The sequence below is a fragment of the Carassius carassius genome, chromosome 32 (genome assembly GCF_963082965.1).
Source record: "Carassius carassius chromosome 32, fCarCar2.1, whole genome shotgun sequence".
Classification (NCBI taxonomy): Eukaryota; Metazoa; Chordata; class Actinopteri; order Cypriniformes; family Cyprinidae; genus Carassius; species Carassius carassius.
Genome location: NC_081786.1, coordinates 23,056,196 through 23,074,388, shown reverse-complemented (window position 1 = coordinate 23,074,388; position 18,193 = coordinate 23,056,196). Strand labels below are relative to the sequence as shown.

Genomic DNA, 18,193 nt, shown 5'->3' with positions numbered 1-18,193 from the left:
TTTTTGCAGCCCATGTTCACATGCTCAAAGACAGATTGACTGGCTTTAAGTCAAGGTCAGCCTAGATCATCAATTTCTTAGACTGGATTGTGTTAAGCGGTCAGTTTAAAGTGCCAGGAATCATAGACGGAGGGTGAACCACCTCCAGGATAAGGCTAAAAGTAGCCTATTGTTAGTATAATCTATTAACTACACACATAAAAAACCTGTTGTTTTAGGCAAGCACCAGATATTATGGAAGTCATGTAAAATGTTTTTAATATGACTGAATTTGTATTTAAAGGAATAGTTCTCCCAAAAATGAAAATTCTGTCATTAAATACATTGTGGAACTCTCATGAACACACTGTCAAAGACTGAAATGGTAAAGAAAGAAATGGTTGAATAATGTTGTTATTTATTTATTTTTTATTTTTTTTCACAAAACAAGTATTATTGTGGCTTCATAAAATTATTGAACCACTGATGTCACATAGACTATTTTTATGATGCCCTTACTGCCTTTCTGGACACAACTGGTAGTTGTGTTGCTGTATATGTTGGATCAATAAGCTCTCGGATTTCATTAAAAATATCTTAATTTGTGTTCCAATGATGAACAAAGATATTGCACGTTTGCATAATGTAATAACAATGATAATAATAATAATAATAATCATCATAATAAACCTTATTAATTAGAAGTTATTACAAGTTATTAATTATTATTTCATTTCAAATGTTATTCAAACTGAAAAAAGAAAATAGAGAAAACCAAAAAAAAAAAAAAAATATTAGTGACTTCAGTCTAGGGCAAATTTAAGCTTTGTAAAGGATGAAGCTTCGTTCATTTCAATATGTCTATGTATCTCTTACCACATGGTATGTACATCTGAACATTGTTGTTAATGATGAGAGAATATGCAAGAGTGTAGAACTGAGTGAGTTAGTGCTCGCACTGACTGAAAAAAACTCAATGTTACAGCGATGACTAATCTGAATGCCTCTGATTGGCCATTGCATTCATAAAGTCAACAGAATATTGTGTGATTGGTTATAAGATTAGTTATAATGTGCAACGTTGTAAAAAGCATGTAAAAAGAAATATGATGCCACGAGCAGATCATAATTAATTGCTGCAATCAACACTTTTTGTTTCATTATCATTTCATTCAGGACAGCCATAATGTATATTGTTTAATTATGCAGGGGCATTTTAGTCCCAAGCCCCTGTTAATTTCGGATCTGTGGCCATGACATGGGCTAAGCTTTGCCCAGCCTTACACATGATCATTGTTGTCACTGTTTTTAGATAACCCAGTCTGCATACAGCTGAATAGAAACTTCTGTTAAAGCATTATTATTTACTAAATGTAAAGTTTATATACAAACCAAAAACCTCTTCAGCAAAACAAATATAAAAATAAAAATGAAAGTCAGGCTTCTTGGGGCTGCAGACTTACAAAGTTGGTCAATTATCAATAATGTATGCATATTTTGTTCCATAAATAATGTACATTTAGCAGTAAAGTGTTGATTTTGATTAATAAGTAAATTACTGATTTGTAAAATAATATTATAAATTGTCTGGATGCCTTTATATATATATATATATATATATATATATATATATAAATGGGGGGGGGGGGGTGGATTGTAGCCCACCTGCCTCTCTCAGCCAATTGGTCACAGACTTTACAGATTCAACAGGTGTTTCTTATTTTCTGCATCATGGATGATTTTAGCGCATCTGCTTTCAGACATGCAGGACAGATTTGTAATTTGTGTCTTTGTGTTTTTAATATGCTTACGTTTGTCTGGGTTGTGTGTATTTGAAATTTTTTATTTTTTTTTGTAAGTCTGTGCTAAGGACTTAAATGTGAATGGCTTAAAAGACAAAAGTGTGAAAACTGATTACGTGGTTTTTAGCTTCCCCACATCTTGGGTGCAGCCCAACACTGAAGTCCAACTTGTGAGCATTGTTTATTTGTCTTATAATGACTGAATATTTGTTTTCATACAAAACGTTCAAGTGCTTACATGCTGGAACACGACTCTCAGCTTTGACATTTCAAACTTCACATTTTCCATCCGTAGAAGTTTCAAGATTAAGAATCTTCATGATGCATTTCTTACCGCAAGTGATGTGGTTTCTTTTGAAGGCTGTTTAATGTGATGAATTTTCCAATAATCCTATCTTCAGTAATGCTTGTGTTAATTGTTTTCAGGATTTCAGCAGTCATGGAAATATCAAGCTATTTTAAAATGGTGATTTTTAAGTCTGTAATACTTGTGTACATTAATAATATCTTTAAAAGGTCATGGAAATGGTATGGTAATTTCCATCGACTTTTTCTAGTTGTTCAGATCGAAAATATACAGTAGTTGGTATCTGTGAGTTAAATTTCTGTAAAATAATTTTTTGAAGGACATTCAAAATACCTATTCTCAGTGGAGTTCATTGGTCAAAAAGTATGGGAAAAGTGTGGGAGTGTGTTCAGTGTCTTATTGTATGTGATTTTCCTATGATTTTCCCTTATATACAATACAGTTTATGCATTCCCTAGACCCCACCCCCAAGCAACATATAATCAATTCAAGGTATATTTTATTAAAAGTTCTCTCAGAATCAAATCCATGTCATTCCCATTGACATTCCCTAGACTTATCTACTAAAAGTGTCCGTATTATAGCAAATATTGTGAATGTTGTGAATGTCAAGTGTGTGTAATTAGACATATTTGTATCTATATTACAGAAGCTGGCCAGACGAAATGTCGGACTGAGAGGATTCAGGCTCTGGAACAGGCCAAGAGGCCACAGGAATCAATTTTTATCCCAGAATGCAATGACGATGGAACATTTGCCCAGGTCTGTCAGAGTTCCAGACCGCTGCACTTTATGTGTTGCTTCTGACATCGACAAATCTTTAAGCAAACCTACCTAGTGAACAAATTAGCCTTCCAATATCTTCCCCAGCGTCCAAAAAAATCACACTTCCCTGTGTTTCTCATCAGTACGGCCATATAGGGAATTTGAATGGAAAGTGTACATTAAATCGCATTTATAGACTCGCAGCCTCTATTTCACCTGCGCTGTACTTTGTTAAACAACGATCATCCAGTCCGCCTAAGCTTTTAATGCCTCATCGTTTATGAGAGCCATTTTTCACTCTGAATAATTGTATTCCCCCAGCGCAAGCACTGGGACGTTTTGTGTGGGTCGTCCAGGAGATACAAGAGCGGTTACTGGAATTTCCTCTCACCTCTATCCGTCTGTATCTCCTCCAGGTCCAATGTCACACCCTCACAGGATACTGCTGGTGCGTGACGACAGATGGCAAGCCAGTCAGCGGCTCTTCTGTCCAGAACAAAACACCAGTGTGTTCAGGTACTGTATGTATGCAGATAGCATCTCTAGACGGTTTGCTTGGATTATCGCTTTGTGTTTAGGTCGTGCTGAAAAGCAGAACCGCTAAGCCATCAGGTGCCTCGGTCAAGGAGTTGTGCCTGTAGTCCATCACTTTCAAAGCCATTAGACTTTGTTTGATTTAAATTGTGCTCTTTGTTTTGATGGAGCGAGCGTGATGTTAAACTCTAGCCACCACTCTGTTTAGTTTACTTCTACTGTGTTTGTGCATGGAACCAAGAGGTGATGGATAATATCCTGGAGGACTTAGACTGACTCCGAAAGTTCATCCATTTCTCTCTCTACTTTTCAGGTTCTGCATTTCTGCTTTTCTCTCTTTCTGTCTCTTTCCAAATGCACATTCAATCAGTCTCTGTCTTCATCTGTTTCATTCTCAACCATTTTTTCCTTCTTCTCCATCATTGCGTTCTCATTCTCTCTTCATTGTATAACTGCTTTCAGCGGAGGGTTGGAATGAGGGAGCTTTTCTATTCTTAAATGAATGGGAACACTTTGCTCTAATGTCCATGATTGTTCTGTTGGAGATAACACCACCGTCTCCTGCCAGAACTGGATCACATTATGATTGGAGCACCTGGTTGTAGTTTTTTTTTTTCCTTTTATTTCTTGAGTGTCTTGACATTTTATGATTACATGATTACATGCTATATTATGCTTACCTAACTTTGATGCTACATTTCACCTAGCTTTCTGGATGGCCCGTCCAGCTGTCACTTGTAAGGGTTGTTTTTTTGTTTTGTTTTTTGACAATTTTTAGTATTTCTGCACCACTAGTGGCACCAAACAGAATTGCAAAATGTAATTACTAAACAGGTTTCCAAAGAGATTTCCCAAACATTCTATTGTATAGATATACAGGAAGTCCATGATGTTGTTTAAATCAATGTTATAATATTAGGCCACTCAGATTGACAGCAATATGTCATTAGCAACACAGAGTCACAGGCTTCAATTAGAATAACATGCTATCATACTACTTTTTCTGTAGTATGCAGTGTGCACAGTATACTTTAACTTTAATAAATAAAATGGATTACTATTACACTTGCAAACATACTACAGTATAACATGCCCCACCGCAATGCACCTAACTTTACCTATCATTTCCTTTGTGAGAATTAAACCAGAAATAATAGAGTGCTGCTGTTTTTATGTATTTTTGTAAGCAAACCCAAAGTTAGCATCACCTTGGTTCCCTCTGAAAACCCAATTATATTTTCCCATTGGAGAATTTTTGACAACTCTTCCAGTCTTTTGCGAAAGCTTGATTTAGAATAGTTTGCAAGAATGCAGTTTTAAACATTGTAAAAGTGAGTAGATGTGTTTATCTGTTCAGCTTGTTGATGTTTAAAAAGATGGTTCACTCAAAAATGAAAATTCTGAAGACATTTCGTTCACACAAATTAAGATATTTTTGGTTAAATCTGATAACTTTTTGATCCTACATAGACAGCAACACATCATGGACTATTGTAATAATGTCCTTATGACCTATATGTTGTGTTGATGTCTATGTAGTGTCAGAAAGCTTTAATAAAAAATATCTTAATTTGTGTTCCGGACATGAATGAAGGTCTAACGGTTTTGGAACGACATGAGTGTGAGTAATTAATGACAGAATTTCATCTTTGGGTGAACTCACCCTTTAATGTCCCTGAATTCCCATTAAGCCACTTGTTAACAACCACTTTCAGCATTTATTGAGGGAATTATGGAAAGTATCTCAAAATTTATCAACTTTTAAGTTTTTTACTGTCTAATACTTGTTTAATATGTTCCTAGATTTTCCCCTTGTTGCTTGTTGTCCTGCATAAGATTCTGCTTTGCAATTTTAATGTTGTATCATTCAAAAGTAAGTGATTTATATTGAAGTGTCAACCAGTGGTGTTTTGCAATAACATCACACCCAAATGAATTATTTGGCTTCAAACTTGGCTCAGTGTTCTACATCTCATGAATGTTCAAAAGATGGACCAGTCCTGTCCCAGAAATGAGTGAATCCCATGAATCACCAGTTTAGTGAAATGTCTTGCACACGTTTGCAGGAAACTTCCGTGAATTTATGGGAACTCATGCTGGGACAAGTGGATTGTCAGGTAGTAAATTTCATTCCAAATAGCCCTTTTGTACAAAGTTGTCTTTCTCTCCAGCATTTTAATTGGTTTGACTATCTAATCTTGAATTTATGCATGCCTTTAATCCTGAGCGTTTGCACGTATTTGGATCAATGTGATTGTTGATTGTTTATACATAACTACCCCCTCCTCACTGCATTTAATCTTTTTTTGTGTCACACTAAAGTGTGTTTTATTCATGGATTCTCAATCCTGGAGATTGGTCTTGCTGCAGAAATTAGTTTCAATACAAATTAAACACAACAAGCTTATCATAAATATCTAAACTGATGTCTACACAGGGGGCTTTGTCATGACATAAAAATAAACATATTCTAGTACAATTACAATATAAATGCTCAAATCAATTGCTTAAAGGCTAGTGTGTTAGAACAAGGTTGGAACTATATTCTGCAGGAAGGTGTGTCTACAGTATTATTGCCAATAACAATAACATTAATTAATAGTAATATAATTCATAATAAAAATGAGATAAGAATAATGGATTTAAGTAATTGTAACCATTTTTGTGGTGATCTTCACTACCTAATAAAATTACGTAGCATTGCACACCATTTTTTCCTTGTGTGTGGTTTATATATATATATATATATATAACTATTATTATTATTATTTATTATTATTTTTAATAATCTGCTATGAACGAATGCACTCAACACCTGGAATAGCATGGGGTTGACAGTACAGGAAACTTAATTTCTAGATAATAACTTTTCAGCAGTGAAAATGTGGTTTCAGACTGGTCTGTTGGATTTTTGGAAGGTCTTTTATTTGTTTGTTCTTGAACTGATTCCTGTTTCTCTTATATGTGTAAGTTAAGATGTCATTTGTATCCCTTGTATCACTTGCATTTTGTAATCTTTTGTATGACTTTTCTAGTGCATGTTGTGTTCCTACAAGTGCAAGTTGTACATATTTTAACCTGTTCTCCCAAAGTTAAGTGGTTACTGAAATGCATTGCTAAAGCCGAGTAAACATTCTGCTCTCTCTTAAAAGGGTCAGTAACCGATAAGCCACCAGGACCTCCTAGCTCTGGCAGAAAAGGTGAGTTGAATTTCGCAGGATTGTGAGTGTGTGTGCTTATGTATGAGAGATATTGAAAGCTAACAAATCAGGACATTAACCTGCACTATTACTAAATGTTGCGTTTCTTGCCTCGTTTTATTTATGTAGGTTAAATGTGTCCGCACATTCAAAAAGATGTCAACTGTTGCCTCATATTTCTCTGACATGTTCATTGCCCTGACTCTGATTCAACTTTCTGTCAAGCTTTTACTTCAGACTGAAGTTTCTCTAAGGACCGTAGAGTATGAAAACCTATTCCAGTTGTTCCATTTAACAGCCAGTGTAAGAACTTAGCACACATCAAAGGCTGGGCTTCGCTAAAGCCCCACCAGTCTCTGTTACAGCAGTGAAATCTCAAACAGCTAATATAGATGTTAACAGCAGCAATGGCAGGCACCTACTTATTTGGGCCCTAACTCAGGAAAGCCAGATTGTCATTTACAGGTCCCGAGGGTTGTGTATAAGGGTTTGAGTGTACCTTTAGGTTAGTATCGCTGGGGTGGGAGAAGGTTGTGTTGCGAATGTGAGATAGGGTTTTTGTATGGAGTTTGCCTGTGTTCTTTTCAGATCTTGTTTCACCTTTTCTGCACTGGGCTGCAATCAAGACAAAGTGCATGTGCAACAGATGTTTATGTCACCAGCAGGTGGTCGGTGGTTGTGTGCCACTGTATGTGAGTCTCAAATATTCACTGTAGGGTTTAGGATTATACATGCCATTCACACTTTTGATAGCGTAATTGATCTTTAGCAATAAATACAAAGTTCTGTCATGAAACTCTAGGTCTAACTCAATCTGATATAATCACATCATTATTTACACAGTGCAGCTGATTGGTTCTTTTTGTACCAGCAGCCAGTAAGCCTGATGCTTAACATTCAAATACTTGGCTATAGTGCTTGCTGTAGCAGTTGCAGTGTGCTTCAGAAACCCTCCACCTTCCCCAGCTCCACCTGTATAGATCTGCAATGGGGTGATTTCATGTATGTAATAAATGGGGGTTATTTTATGGATGTTATATGTGCAGAATTTTTACATGCTCACAGCAGCATGTCTGTGGATGTATTGGCTCTCAGAGAGTTGTCATGACAGAACTATAAACCTTTTGAGAAATACCTACAATAAGTTGTGAGGTTGTTAAAGGTAAAGATTCTTATCATTATTGTATTTTATGCTTTAAAGCTACAAAATCACTTGTAGTTGGTTAGTCTAGCTTGTCTGAATGCAAAAGAACATATTTTGAACATATATTTCTCAATGGCTACATTTACACACACAATTTTTGGTTCAATCGGACTGAATTCATTCCAATTGATGAATCTGATTGTATTGTTTACATAAACGCAAAAATAAAGTGATCGAGTTGATGTGAGTGTTTATACAGTATGTCTCAAGCTTCAAATCGGAAGCTTTCCGAATTTGTTTTACATGCGCACACTGTACAAATATAGTTTCTCACTGTTTGCACAAAATTACCACTCTCCTACAGGATTTCTTTATTTGTTTTAAACAGCAGAATTAATATGTATCAATTTATATATAGGCTACATATAAACTGCTGTGCCATGCTGCTCATATCTATAACTCAAAAAAAAAAAAAAAAAAAAAAAATTGAGTATCCAAACCAAGGTTGTCTTGCTCCACTTCATAGTTGCCGAGCGAAAGGAGTTTTATAATGACAGGACATGCATTTATTCAAAATGAAGAACCGCTTGTTCCACACATCATACATCATTACGTTATCTCTACGTCATTGCACATGCGCAGTCCTTTCAGTTTCGTGGTTCAATCCGATCAGGTGTTTACGCTCACTCTCACTGCCACCTTATTGTGGCTTTAGCACTGTGGCTTTGGCCCCTCGACTGCCAGGGCCTACAATGCTGTGAGCCACAAGGGAATCAGCCAGAATGCAATAGAGCAAAAGTGGGTAAGTACTGTAGGACATTTGACATTTCTCATTTATCATGAGAACTTTGAGTGTAAAATAATCCACTATTGCCTTTTTATACATTTGAATTACCATTTATCTAAACAATATGTGTGTGAAAGCAAATTTATGCATTCTGATAGATGTGTGTGTGTGTGTCTTTTACTGATTGGATGAACACTGTAATTTATCTGTGTTTTCTCACTTGTTATTTCCTCACTTTGTATCTTCTATCCCTCACCCACTTTGTTTTCTGTGCTATTGGCCGGGCCATGTGCAAATCCCAATCATTCAACAGTTGTGGAGAGTAGATTGTATTAACCTCAATAATGGTAGTCTCTTTCCGTTTCTTTCTCACCCTCAATCCAGATGATGGCTCCAAGCCCACACCAACCATGGAGACGCATGTTGTCCCAGAAGGTGAGGGTAAGTTCGGACCCCATGCAAAAATAAACAACACAGGCAACACAAAAACAAAATATGAGTCTTGCATTTATGGATATGACTGATATACAAGTGCAAATCAATTTTATGTTGTGTTTTAAACAGAGATTACAGCTCCAACGTTGTGGATTAAGCAGCTGGTGTACAAAGAGAACAAACAGAACAGTTCAAGCAGTAGGAAGCCAGGTCAGAATCTCTATCTTTCTGTCTGTCTGTCTGTCTGTCTTTCTATGGTTATCGTCCATGTGTAAATCTGATATTCTGATATGTCAAATTCAGTTGTCTCAGAACAAACATGCCTGTCTACAGCTGATTTGATTTATTATACATACAATTGGAAAGAAAATCCCTTAAGTCTATTTCCTTCACAGAGCAGCAATGACCAAAAAAATATTTTCAAAGCAGAGCTTTGTTGACATATACAACAAGTCTGCTGGCTAACCTACATAGAACTACAGAAATATTTCAAAGCAGCGCCATTGCAGCATCCAAGTCTGTGCATTCAGGCTCACTTGATTGTGCAACAGTTCTGTTCCAGTTTTAGATTTAATATTCAGCGTGTCCAGGGACGAGAAACCTAACACCAGTAGAATTACGGCGCCCCTCTTTCTCTGTTTGTCTCAACTCTCCTCTGTGTAATTTGTTTAGCTTTCTGTGTCTCCTTTACAATTTCCTTCAAATGAGTCGAGCACCCTCTGGGCATGCTCAGCCAACTCCGTCAAGCTCTGTGAGGTTTTTGGGCAGTGTGGTTGAGAGGTAGAGGGATCAGAATTTTTGTAGCACAGGAAGAGAGCACATTTCATGACCGAGGGCAGAGAAATGTGTGTGTGTTGTGTGTGTATATGCAGTGGTATTCCAGTGGTATTCCTTTGTGTACTTATTGCCTGTGTGGCCTGTAATTGGTAGACATTGAAAAATAATCTATTTATTCCACCAGAAGAAAAAAAAAAGGACAAAATTTTGACAAAAGATTTTCTGTGTTGAAGGAAACACTTACCTTGAGCAGACAAGTTGTATATCTACTCTGACAAGTCTTTGGAACGCTTCAGAGTCTCCTACTGTGACCAATTAGCATCTGTTGCACATCAACACTCTTCAACAAGAAAAGCAGAACCACGGTTATCACATGGGTGCTTTTGGTGCAGAAGCGACGGAGTTGGCATTGGGCTCCACCGTTGCTGCTCTTGGGAGCGTGTTTGGGATCTGGAGTAAATTGAAACACTGGGATGTTGCTTTTGCTGCTAAAGTAAATCTCGGAGAAAGCCAAGTTTCCATCTCTCGTTGCATTGTGGGTGGTACGCATCAGTTAGATCTTTCACACATCAACTCATGCAGTTATAAATGTGAACATGCTCATCTAAGGTGAGGTAAATGGTGTGCTTGTATGGTAATTGTGGTTATGGTCTCCATTAAACAGAACAAGCATGGTTATCATAGTGTCCCTTTAGATTTGGGGGTGGTGATATTAAGGGTTTGAACTAGCTACTGTATACATATGTCTCTGTGCCTTCAAATACAGATAACACTTGGCAAAAACAGATCTGTAGAATTACAGAGACACCACAGGACTCTTAAAAAAGGCTTTCAACCCCAGGGTGACTTTAACAAAATGTGGACTTTTTTTCCACAAACATCACATAGCTCTTTGTGCCTAAAAATGATTGAACTGAAGAAAACTTGTTTTTTAATCACATCATTTAAAAAGATCACCAATGACAGCACAATAATAATAATTTCCAACCTCACGCAAAGGGTCACAAACACTTTATAGGCCCTTAAGCTAAAACTCCTGCTGTAATCCTTATGCATTGTTACTGATAGTCAGCGTGTGGATTTACTTATTATTTGAATAAATAACTGGAATTCTGGTTGTATTAACCATTTCCAGTGTATAAGAAACATATATTATTAGTCTATAAAATGTAATGATTATAAATGGGGACATGGATAATATTTAAAGAAAAAAAAGAAAAAAAAAACTTAGAATTTTCCACATAGTTATTATGCTGTATGCATCTAAAAGTCTTAACTATCCACCGTATTTTTAATGTAAGAGTGGGCACGGCTTTTTAACATGCAAGGTTTCTAATGTCATTCGCTTTCAGTTATTTTTATCTGTACAAAATTGTTCCCTTTCGAGGGAACTTCGAACTGCGTCCTCTAGGGGTCGCTTTGGGGAACACCTTATCGTGACCTGTGTCTGAAGCATACATTGTAAAAAACACCAACTTGTTGGCCGGCGACAGCCTCCGACGTCACTACCGGCGCGACTATAAACAAGCACCAGGAGAGCACGTCATTATCTTCTCCGTCTTCACTGACTGTTTTGTTTGAAGTGTGCATCTGAAAGAACCAGTAAGAGCAATCTTTCTCTGTTTATCATGGCGACAACTAGCAAGCGTTTAGACAATGTGTGCATCCGTGTCAGCGTTATTTGACACCCGATGACACACCCGATCTTTATGTCATTTGTTTGGGTGAAGAGCACGCACGCAATGTCTTTGAGGAGGCAATCTGCGTGCATTGTGAGCGTTTTTTCAATAGAAAGAGCTTCGCTCTTGTTCGTCTCTCTTCTGAAAGAAAAAAAAGGCAGCCATCTGCTTCCTGCGGTTCAGGACCTGTCGCTGCCGAGGCACGGAGGAGAATGAGCTCGTGAGAATACAGGTGGATCTGTCTGAATGGTTTAAAGAGGGATTTTCCCTTTCGCGCTCGTAATGGCCGTGGACGAGAGAGAGCCTCGGGAGGATGATGTTATATCTTTAATACTTTCTGATACAGAGGTTAGTGCTCTACTAGGTTTTTACCCAGGAAAAGCAGGAGATATTTGATGATGGTGAAGAAGCTGAGGCTGAGCCTTCTCAATTCTCCTGCCCTGCGTATGTAGAGCTGTTAGAGGTTATCTAGCTTTTTGATCATAGCCCTCCAGCTCAGGTGAGCCTTTCATTTCTGCATGATCTCCATACAGAGATCAAAAAGAAATGAAAGATGCCGTTTTCTTCTCGCATCCATTGGTTTCGGCATGAAAGTAATCTGCCGACATCGAGGTGATGCGTGAAAGCGGCTATGAGGGGATGTCCCCTGTAGAAAGAGCTAAAAAAAATTTGCTTTCTGCAGGGGAAACATCCTCTCTTAATCTCCCTCCTTGCCATCTTAGCCCCTTCAGAAAATCATCTCGCTTAAGTGGCAAGGCATACGCAGTAGCAGGTCAGGCTGTGGCTTTATTACACACAATGCTGGTGCTTCAAGCATATCAGACTGATCTGCTAAGAGACCTGGATAGAGGCAGAGGCCTTTTTTCTGATCAGGTAGCCGAGCTGCGCCGCACCATGGATCTCTCTCAATGCTACCATGCAGGTCGCCTCCGCCATGGGCAGGACTATGGTGGCCATGGTGGCAGATACATCTGTGGATGAACCTGGCAGACATCGGGAGGAAAGAAAAGGCTTTCTTCTTGATGCTCAGGTTTCGCTTTCTGAACTTTTCGGTATTTCCGTTGAGACGGCCATTTGAGAAGTTCAGGGAGATGAAGGCGCGCTCTGCTGTTTTCAGATACTTCGTTCCACGAAGGTCCAGGTCTGAGCCCGAACATCATAGGGGTCCTGGCCTGTCTCGATCTGAGGATCAAAGACGGGCACAAAATGCTAGTGTCGCAACTCGCGCTCCTCCCCCACCTGCGGGCAGGGGTTAGAGGAATCATGGGTCACGAGGAGGTAAGCAGAACCTAAGGGATGGGATCTAGATGAGGCAGCGTTCTCGTCCGAATCAGAGTGATACCGAGGTATCTACTTGTTCCTTTTGGGGATTTTTAACCCTCTGGAGTCTAAGAGGTTATCAGGAGAAAATGCCTCATAACGTGTATATGCATTAATCGACTTCAGAGGGTTAACTTCTGCTTTTATCCTCCCCTTCCTAATTCCCCTTTAACCACCAGCTCTCCACCTGATCGAGGTTAGGTGGAAACCTCTCGCATAACAATCTCCTATGCTGGACCTATAATGTTTTTTATGGTTCTACGTTCATAGCAACCACCCTACTGATGGTCCAGACTAAAAGGAGGCGCCCCTTGAGCGGGGCACCAGCACAGGAGGGTGGGTGAGTAAATGTAACCCTCTCTGTATATACTTATGTATTTAATCGCATCTAGCGGGAAATTGAGGTGTCAGTTACAGAAGTCTTCTTGTATATGCTGCCTCAGGTGATGCTCCCCTCGCCTGAGGTTTGTAAAATTTAGCTTGCCTCCCATGCGATTCAGCGCCTCTACGATGCTTAGGAACCTTTAAGTACACACGCTAAGCTTTGTGTACTTTCTCAAAACCTCATGGTGGTCAGTGTGCACGTGAACACTTTGCGCACTTTCTAAAATCTACATAAGTGGTAAGTTTGCACGCAAGTCTCTGCAAACTTTCTGAAATCCTGTACGATAAGGGTTACGCGCTTTGCTTCGTTCCCTTTTTTGAGATGATTAGACCTTGGTTCCTTGGGCTCCATTCAGCCAGTGTGTATTTGTTTATATACCTCAAGCATCGCTTCCCTCAACATGAGGGGCTATTTGGGTGATTCTCGTGGTAATTTAGCAGTGCTCCCCTTTTTCCAAAAAAGGGTCGCCTATGAGCGCGCTACTCTGAGCTCAGAGTTCTCCTCTCATGAGACTGAGTTCTGTTTTTTCCCCAGAACGCTCCAATATTGTTTCCATAGATCGAGTGGAAGACTCTCAATCATACTGTTTTGAGATGCAACATTTCATCTATGAGCTGCTCTATCAGAGTGCCACGAGAGCCCCTCCTTAGAACAGTATTTGAAAATCCATGCTATGGTAAGTGTGCACGTGAAGTCTTTGCACACTTTCTGAAATCCACACTGTGGTAAGTTCGCACGCTAGTATTCTGCGTTCTTTCTAAAATCCTATATGGTGAGGGCTTTGCGCGGTTGCTTCGTGCCCTTTCTTGAGTTGGTAAAAGCCCCGTTCATCTTGGGCGCCACTCCACCTATGTATCCTCGGATACCTATCTAAATAGGGTTTTGCAACTAGAGAACTGTTGAGACAGCTCTTTCAGCAAGCTTATGCGTAAGCTAGCGGTAGCCCCTGTGTGACAGGCAAAACTTGGTAGAAATGCTAGGTTCTTAGCCGTATCCCTTTAAAGGAATCTTTCCTGATTCCAAGCCTTCTGCTCAACCCTGGGCCGAGGCCCCAACAATTAAGTTGGGTATGTAGCTTAGGCCTTTTGGCCGTAAGGGGTACTGTCACAGACAGCCGTCTTAACGTCCTAGGGGCAACTCCCGTGGAAATGGTAGAGTTGGTACTTAGTGCTCACCATGATTCTGGCCTGCACTCCCCTCAGCATGGCGGCTTGGGTATACTGTTCCCCAAAGCGACCCCTATAGGATGCAGTTCGAAGTTTCCTCGAAAGGGAACTGTATTTCGTAATTCGTAACCTGAGACAGTTTTCCTCCAGATTGTATGACTAAGCTCTGTATCCTACTAATTGTGTAAGTAGTAAGTCAAGGAGACACAAATGAAGCACAAATGGTTTTCTCAGAATGACCCAATATGGTAAGTCACTTTGGATAAAAGCATCTGCTATATGGCAAATAACCAATGCATGGCACATGCACAGGAAGTTCTTAAATGATTATGCATCATTGGAGAAACAACATATTTTATTTCTTGATATGATGTACATCAAAACCCAATACTGGCAAATTAATTTGAAGCAAATAAAAGTGATGAAGTTAGAATACTTCTAAGGATGAGGAAATGTTTGACATTGTATTCAGTATAAACCTTTCTATCCCCTTTGTGTAGAATGTTAAAATAAAATAAAAATAAAAAAAACATGGTGCCCACCTTTCCTCTTCTGGCCCATCATACCCTCTTCTGTTACTCTATGAGTTCCGAATGCATAAATCCAAGAATGGAGTGATTACTTACCCCACAGCTGAAAACAATTGGAGGGACAGCAGAAGAAAGAGAGAGTGAGATATATGCATCTTAAAGAGAAAACGAGAGAGAGAGAGAGAAGGAGAGAGAGAGAGCTGTGTTTATAGGAGGCTGATAAGTTTGAGTTTCAAGCTATTTTGTTTGGCCAGATCTTGGCACGATGAAATGCATGAGGCTCTGATTTTCAGCGTGATAGTGAGGAAATCAGCAGAGTTTACCTACAACATACCACGAATAAACTAATCAATACCAGCCTGTAAACACTGAGAGGGAACCACAGCAAAGTGTTCTGAGGAACAATGAGCAATGAGGTCTCACCTCGGCTGTACTCTCACTTATGTCTGTTAGTTTAAACAGAACTCATGCAACTCACTTCTTGGAACAACAAGGGACAGAATGCTTAAAAATGACTGTATTCCGAAAAGAGAGGAGGGACTGGGTTAAGTTTTACGTGCAGATTTAAAAAAAAATGAATGCATAACAAAAACGTGACACAAATAGGATTAAATGGGATCTGAGACTGTCCTTCCTTTTCTGTCTTATTTTATTGTATTAGGGCGAGAGAGAGAGAGAGAGAGAGAGAGAGAGAGAGAGAGAGAGAGAGAGAGAGCGAGAGGGAGTAAAAAACAATTTTCTTTTGGGAATCCCAGCTGCTTGGCGCCAGTATACCCTCGCTACAATAAACAGTGCTAAAAAATTTAGATATGAAGGAACCTTGGCGGGAAGCACAGGAGTCATGGACTCTGCCGTGAACACTTGAGTGCGGATTGTGAGCCCATCTCTAAAAAAGAGGACATATTAATACTCTGATGGCTAACTTTTCCTCGTTCCTTGTCGTTGCAGTCAGGTTCCACTTAAAACACACCAAGCCTTGTTCCCGATTACGCCAACGCTGTCAGTCCTCTTACCAGAAGTATTTATAATGAAGACAAAAGCAAAAACAGCAGGATTTGGTTACACTGAACAGGGTTGTAGCTCATGGATTTCATTTGGAGGTTCAGACGAACCCTGACTGGCTAGTGCCGTTCTCCTCTGTTTAATTCTCTTACACTCCAGATCTTGTCCCATCTCAGTACATAGTCAATTAATACATTAAAAATAACACATTTGATGAAGGATCCCTTATTCACTTCCTATTTATGTGAAGATTGTTATTTCCAGTCCAGGCTAATTGGAAATATGTGCCTGCGGCAACATTTCTGCAGAATGATATTATGCTTTTTGCACATTTTGCGACACTTTAAAAGTGAAATGTCCAGTAAGTAACATTAAAGCACATTCAGTTCAATCTGAAACAGATGAATGCGAATCGGGCTACATTTTACATTTGTTGTATGAATTACGGTAGTTCGAGAATAAAATGTCCAGTGAGTGTCCCTAAAATGTAAATGCTCTATTACATTTGAAAAAACCTTACACTAAATCTAAACAATAGTTGTAATGAAAGCAAATGTGGGATACAAAAGCTGTTGTTGTTGTTGTTGTTGTACCAGGTGATCTACCGAGCAAGTTTACTACATAAGAATAGCTATAAATGGTGTATGGAGCTGATTCATAGCATTAATGTATTAAAATGTTTTAGAACTGTTGTAATGGTACAGTTTTGAAGAATGCAGGTAGGTATATTTTTGTTCAATTTACATCCCTTTTTAACATTACAAAAATAAGAAATCAAATTAAAGAAGAAGAAAGAAAAGAGACTTCAGAGAGCTTTGTATAGCTTATGCATCTGTGCAATCTAATAATTAACAGCTTGAGTGTCCCAAGCCGTCGTGCTGAGGGGAACGGTGGTTCTGATAACTGTTCTTGCGGCATGATATTGACTAAATATCTGATTAAAAATAACACAAATCAGTAGTGCTAAAAAGCTCTTCAGCACCCCGCTAGCTGGATTAGCCTCAACATGTGGTGCTGTTATACTTGGCACAGTGCAATACAAGTGAGCAATGTACTAAATGGATTTCAGCATAAATAGAGATTTATGAGACAAGGCGTTAAAACATTTAATAGGACATCTCTCAAGTTTCCTTTGTGTCAATAAATACAGGGAAATTGAATACTAATGGCTCAGAGAACTTCAGAAAGGGGCAAAGACACCTCTTGATAGTGTTTAAGTCAATTCTGCCTCGGTTAATTTTAACAAATTTGGTAAGTTTTATTGCAGCTAAAAGGGTGTTGTCTATTCTGGCCACTAGGGGCAATCACATAAGGATGCCAGAAAGGAACATTACGTACTCTGTTACTAAACGTAACCTCGGTTCTGTCTAGAAGAGCGAACGAGTGCTGCGTCTTAGCTAAGATGCTACGGGAAAAGTCTCTTTCCACGAAATACTGAAGCAAAAAATTATCCTTAATTTTGTATTTTTGTAAAGCGCATTTGCAGCAGTACACAGCCATAGGCGAGACGCCCTTTTTGCCACTTCCCGCCGAAACGGGTGTGGCCCAACCTATAAAAGGAGCTCGAAAAGACTGACTCACCTGATTTATTTCATCGCCGAAGCGAACCAGAGTGAATCGTACACACGGCAGAGAACGCAGTACTCGTTCGCTCTTCTAGAGAGAACCGAGGTTACGTTCAGTAACCGAGTACGTTCTCTTACGAGAGCTCTCTCGTACTGCGTCTTAGCTAAGACGCTACAGGAACCCAATGTAAAATGCCGTGCGCGCAGGGATCACACACCAATAAACCTGAAGCCACGCCCAGGATTTACAGTGCACAGTCACCTGAGGGACTCACAGAGAATCCAGGACAGGAAGGGGGGGAAGCCCTCCGTCCCATATCTAGCAACATCCGTAGATGCGGCAATATGACATCACAAAGCCGAGGCAAGGCCTGACCAATGTGGCAATGCGGGTCTTACGCAATACTGCCCATATAACAGTCGGCAGCGCATAACGCTCACGAACCCAGAGTTCCCCTCAGGGCCCTGATTCGACTATACCGACAGCAGTCTTGCTTGCAAGGCGGGAACCTCCAGGTTCTAGAACCTGATAAATGTAGACGGCGAGGCCCAACCTGCCGCCATACATATATCCTGCAAGGAGATCCCAGTAGAGGGGAAGTCGTGGCCTGGTGGTTAGAGAATCGGACTCCCAATCGAAGGGTTGTGGGTTCGAGTCCCGGGCTGGCAGGAATTGTGGGTGGGGGGAGTGCAGTTCTCTCACCACCCTCAATACCACGACTGAGGTGCCCTTGAGCAAGGCACCGAACCTCCAACTGCTCCCCGGGCGCCGCAGCATAAAAAATGGCTGCCCACTGATCCGGGTGTGTGTTCACA

General features: G+C 39.6%; 1 protein-coding gene and 1 long non-coding RNA gene across 6 annotated transcripts in view; one reads left to right on the top strand and one right to left on the bottom strand.

Moving 5' to 3' along the window:
* Positions 1 to 18,193, top strand: part of LOC132113019 (SPARC-related modular calcium-binding protein 1-like) — a 68,081-nt gene that overhangs the window by 21,045 nt on the left and 28,843 nt on the right. For 2 of the 5 annotated variants that reach the window (XM_059520811.1, XM_059520810.1), the window contains 5 exons: positions 2,738 to 2,850; positions 3,270 to 3,369; positions 6,540 to 6,587; positions 8,903 to 8,959; positions 9,083 to 9,163. In XM_059520811.1, the coding sequence (XP_059376794.1) occupies positions 2,738 to 2,850; positions 3,270 to 3,369; positions 6,540 to 6,587; positions 8,903 to 8,959; positions 9,083 to 9,163 (399 nt within the window). Of the gene's footprint in view, positions 1 to 2,737; positions 2,851 to 3,269; positions 3,370 to 5,453; positions 5,505 to 6,539; positions 6,588 to 8,869; positions 8,960 to 9,082; positions 9,164 to 18,193 lie in introns of all 5 variants that reach the window. The other 3 variants (XM_059520806.1, XM_059520807.1, XM_059520808.1) reach the window with 3 other exon arrangements.
* LOC132113021 (uncharacterized) lies at positions 4,159 to 4,881 on the bottom strand. Its single transcript, XR_009425070.1, has 2 exons — positions 4,265 to 4,881; positions 4,159 to 4,213 (listed from the first exon to the last, which is right to left on the bottom strand). It is a non-coding gene; the product is annotated as an uncharacterized LOC132113021 (long non-coding RNA).